The sequence below is a fragment of the Fukomys damarensis genome, unplaced genomic scaffold (genome assembly GCF_012274545.1).
Source record: "Fukomys damarensis isolate Sample0158 unplaced genomic scaffold, DMR_v1.0_HiC HiC_scaffold_37, whole genome shotgun sequence".
Taxonomy (NCBI): domain Eukaryota; kingdom Metazoa; phylum Chordata; class Mammalia; order Rodentia; family Bathyergidae; genus Fukomys; species Fukomys damarensis.
Genome location: NW_022900949.1, coordinates 1,344,605 through 1,348,960, shown reverse-complemented (window position 1 = coordinate 1,348,960; position 4,356 = coordinate 1,344,605). Strand labels below are relative to the sequence as shown.

The following is a 4,356-nucleotide window of genomic DNA, read 5'->3' as shown; positions in this document are numbered from 1 at the left end:
TACGACCCCCCAAAATTAAAAACAGTGTTGACACTCATGATAAAAGCAAAACAGACAATCAAGAATAGAGTAAAAAGCAGAATAGAAAAACAACACAAACAAAAAAGAAATTGCCCTGTGAGTTCAGGCCTGTCATTCTCTTCTGGTGTCCACCCTTTTGTGGCAGTGTCTACACCGGTGTCCAGATGTTTCCAGGGAAACCCCAGTCAGTCTGCAGTAGGATTAGGCCCAGGTGGTGAGTAATCCCAGCAAGCCTGCAGTGGGGTTTGGTGGAGTGCCGAGTCTGGTGCTTCCAACTCCACAGAGGTTCAGGGTGCTCCTGGCCTCTTACTGTGGGGCTGGTGTCCCGGTCTTCAGCCAGCCACACTCCGAAGGTCACCCCCCCCAGCTGTCCCGGGGCTCCGTGACCCTGGGCATCTCCCATGGGCATCACTCACACAGTTGCTGTGGGGACATCAACACCAGATCCCTGAGATGAAGCCAGGCCATGGCTGCTCTGTGGGTCGGGATCAGTTGGCCCTGCCCCTAAAGACATCCCACCGATCCCTCTACCGAGGACCGTGGCGGTCAGCAGGGCGGCAGTCTCTCCTAACCTCTGCAGTGCACGGCATGCCTTGCTCTGCTCCACCGCTGGGTTTCTCCTCGGGAGCCTCTGGACCTAGCTGTTCTCCCTGTGCCCCCTTCGTCAATTCGATATTCCTCTCTTGCTCCATAAGCCGGGGTCCCATGTGTCCGTCCCCTCGGTGCTGTCGTCTGTCTCCTCACTTTCTCCGCATGTCCCACTCTTTCCTTCAGATCTTTCCTGGGTCCTGTGGACCCACTGCCTCCTTCCTCTCCTCCCCAAGTTGTTGTTCTCCAGGGTCTGAAGTCTGAATCTTGGAGAGGTGGATTTGTTGCTGCTTACCACTGCACCATCTTCCTGGGAGGTCCTCTGGCTGTATGTGAGTGGCAGAACGAGATAAGAAGCTTGTCTGTGCAGGGGCGCTGATCTATCTCATTAATAAGAAATTCTGATTCAGAATTTCATATAATACTAATTATCTGCTTCAAAGCAAGATTTTCATGCCATCACATATCGTTTAGTGTCATCGCATAAGAATTACGGAGAGGGATAAAAGCAATCACTTTATACAAGAGAATGTTCTTAGATGGGAGGTGATTGTAGAATGTGTCTCCTTCCTAAAAGCCTCTGTGTTCTCCATGCAGGTTTATCCCCAACAACTACCAGACTGTTTTAGCCTTCATTTTTGCCATTGAAGAAATCAATGCGAATCCTCACCTTTTAACCAACGTGTCATTGGGATATGAGTTTCATAATTTTCTGCACGGTCATTGGAGGATACTACAGAATTTCCTCATCTTGTACGCAGGGCAGGATGAAATCCCCAATTTCAACTGTAAGAGAGAGAGCAAGTCCATCGCATTATTTACAGGAACGTCCTGGGAAACAGCTGCTCAAATTGGGGCACTGATGGAGCTCTACAAATTTCCACAGGTCTGGGAGAATGGGCTGGGGGGAGATGAAATAGAGTTGTTTAGTGTCATTCTGGGGCCCCTAAAGTTAATGAAAAGAAGAGATTTACAAGTATTTCTCCAAGGGTCTAGCCTCATGGGAGAATACCCTGAGATATGAGGAATTCTTTTTTTTTTTTTTTTTCACCAGCAGCGTCAGCATATAGGGGAGAAAGGAAGGAAAGCAGAAAAAGAAGTTCCCTGTAATTCTGTGTGTCTTTAGTTGTTTTATAAAAAGCATTTTGTGAGTGAGATGATTAGAAAGATAGGAATGGAAATATTGCTCTATGACTCTCCCGACTGTGCCATAATTTGGGGGGTGTGAAATTGTGTTTTATATCAAGTTTATTCATATTGTTTTTAACTTTCTTTCCTCTGTAGCTGAACTTTGGCTCTTTCGACCCCGTACTGAGTGACAGTGGCCAGTTTCCCTCTCTCTATCAGGTGGCCCCCAAGGACACGTCTCTGGCCCTTGGCATGGTCTCTTTGTTGACCCATTTCAGCTGGACCTGGGTAGGAATGATCATCACAGAAGGTCAGAAAGGGCTTCAATTTCTCTCAAATCTTAAAGGAGAGATGGACAGGAACAGAGTCTGTGTGGCATTTGTGAAAATCATTTCAAATACTATTTTGTCAGCTGTATTATATGCCCAGCAACATAATTTTCTAACCAGGGAAACATCACCCGTTAATGTTATCATCATTTACTACGATAGTGACAGTCTAAATAGCATCAACTATAATATAGAGCATTTAGTGACATGGAGAGTCTGGGTGACAAACTCACAATGGCAGGCTGACGTGTCTGGGAAAAACTTCATACTGGGCTCATTCCATGGCGCTGTCACCTTTTCACACCACCGTGAGGAGATTTCTGGTTTCAAAAATTTTATCCGGACTGCTACCCCTTCCAAATACCCAGAAGACACGTACCTTGCTCTGCATTGGTTCAATAATTTCGAGTGCTCAGTATCTGACTCTGACTGTGCACTGATGGACTGTATGCCCAATGCCTCTCTGGCGTGGCTGCCTGCAAATCGTTTTGACCCAGCCATGAGTGAAGAGAGTTACAACGTGTACAATGCGGTGTACGCGGTGGCCCACGCCCTCCAGGAGATGCTTCTGCAGCAAGTGCAGATGCAGAAAGTGGGCCGTGGAGAGCAGATGGCATTTTCTCCTTGGCAGGTAATGTCTCCTCTTCTGCATGATAGCTATTACGTTTCCTGAAGGCCCTGAAATAGTTATTCGCCCACAGAAGTTAGAATTACATCTAAAGAAAGTGTGACAAGGCCTGTACTAGCTTTACTATCAAGGTTAAATAGCTAGACCGCGTCATCTAAACCAAGTCCAACTGGTAAAGACAAAATCAGATATGAGTTGAGATCAATGTTTAATTTCTGAAAGGAAATCAGCAACATCCTCCCTCAATGTTTTTCATAAGAGATCAAAGATTTCCCATGAACTTTTTCAGAGATAATGGGAAAGGATGTAGTTTTTAGGTAGCTAAAAGGTGGCTACTTCGTAAGAATTTTCTCATTTATTTTTGCAAAGAGTTTTTGTGCTGACGTTTTCATTTTGCAGGTCGGGATTCTGAAAACCATCCGAGAGAAAATCACTATTGGGAACTTCGATTCCAGAGTTGAGCTTTACATAACACTCGTTTATTTGATTGATTTGCATGACATCCATTGGAATATTGTTCTTGTTATTCACTGACATTTTTCGAACATTGTGATATTTTCATATGGACTTTTATTTGTTTTACCTCAGTGAATAAGAGTGTTAAAGTTGCACTATAAAACGTGATTGCCCACTCTTTCCCACATTCAGCACTGTGGTCTCGGTACTTGGCCACAGGTCATTGGGCCATGATGTTTCTTTTTCAGCTTCACCCCTTTCTGAAGAATGTCCATTTTAAGAATCCTGCTGGAGACCACGTGAAACTGGATGACAGAAGAAAACCAGATGCACAGTATGACATTGTCAATCTTTGGAATTTTCCAGAAGGCCTTAGACTTAAGGTCAAAGTAGGAAACTTTTCCCCACATGCTCCCCAAGGGCAGCAGTTATCTTTATCTGAGGACCTAATAGAGTGGGCCATGGGAATTACAAAGGTATGTGGTGTGTAATCAGAAGGCGCTCTATTAACCCAAAATGACTGCATTCCTTTGGTAGCATTTGTGCCCCTGTATTGCTCAAAAGATGGACATGTGTGGAAATTACCAAACGTGCTTTTAATTTGAAACAATTTTATTATTGAAGTGTCCGATGAGTCACACAGCAACATATGTATTCAATTCTATTTTTGCAAATGCTCCTATGCTTATGATTCGGTGTACATGGGATCACTTTGCATAGCTGGATTTGTGTGTGTATAAATATTAATTTGCTCACTAAGTGAAAAGTTGCAGAGGTCACACACACATATCTGGTTTTCCTCAGACTCCACACTCTGTATGCAGTGAGAGTTGTAGTCCTGGATTTAGGAAAACTCCTCAGGAGGGAAAACCTGCCTGTTGTTTTGGTTGCACCCCTTGCCCAGAGAATGAGATTACAAATGACACAGGTATGTGCTTGGCCATTGAATTAATAATTTAGGAATCACTTAAAGATAATTGATTTCATGAGTTAGCTCAGAAGTGCGTTGTGAAAGAAAAGTGCAGTTATAAAAAGATATAATCACGTGGGACAACAATGTTCATTGGGTAAAGAAGAGGTCCCAAGTCGATCCCTGGTTAAAAAAAGAAGAAGAGGAGGAGGAGGAAGAAGAAGAAGAAGAAGAAGGAGAAGGAGAAGGAGAAGGAGAAGGAGAAGGAGAAGGAGAAGGAGAAGGAGAAGGAGAAG

The 4,356-nt window shown here is 44.2% G+C and overlaps 1 protein-coding gene across 1 annotated transcript in view; it reads left to right on the top strand.

The window, feature by feature from the left end:
* Nucleotides 1-474: 474 nt before the first annotated feature.
* LOC104874388 (vomeronasal type-2 receptor 116) overlaps nucleotides 475-4,356 on the top strand; it is a 9,552-nt gene continuing 5,670 nt past the window's right edge. The window contains exons 1-5 of the mRNA XM_033759384.1: nucleotides 475-566; nucleotides 1,207-1,495; nucleotides 1,894-2,697; nucleotides 3,399-3,626; nucleotides 3,955-4,078. Of these exons, the coding sequence (XP_033615275.1) occupies nucleotides 475-566; nucleotides 1,207-1,495; nucleotides 1,894-2,697; nucleotides 3,399-3,626; nucleotides 3,955-4,078 (1,537 nt within the window). The remainder of the gene's footprint in view (nucleotides 567-1,206; nucleotides 1,496-1,893; nucleotides 2,698-3,398; nucleotides 3,627-3,954; nucleotides 4,079-4,356) is intronic.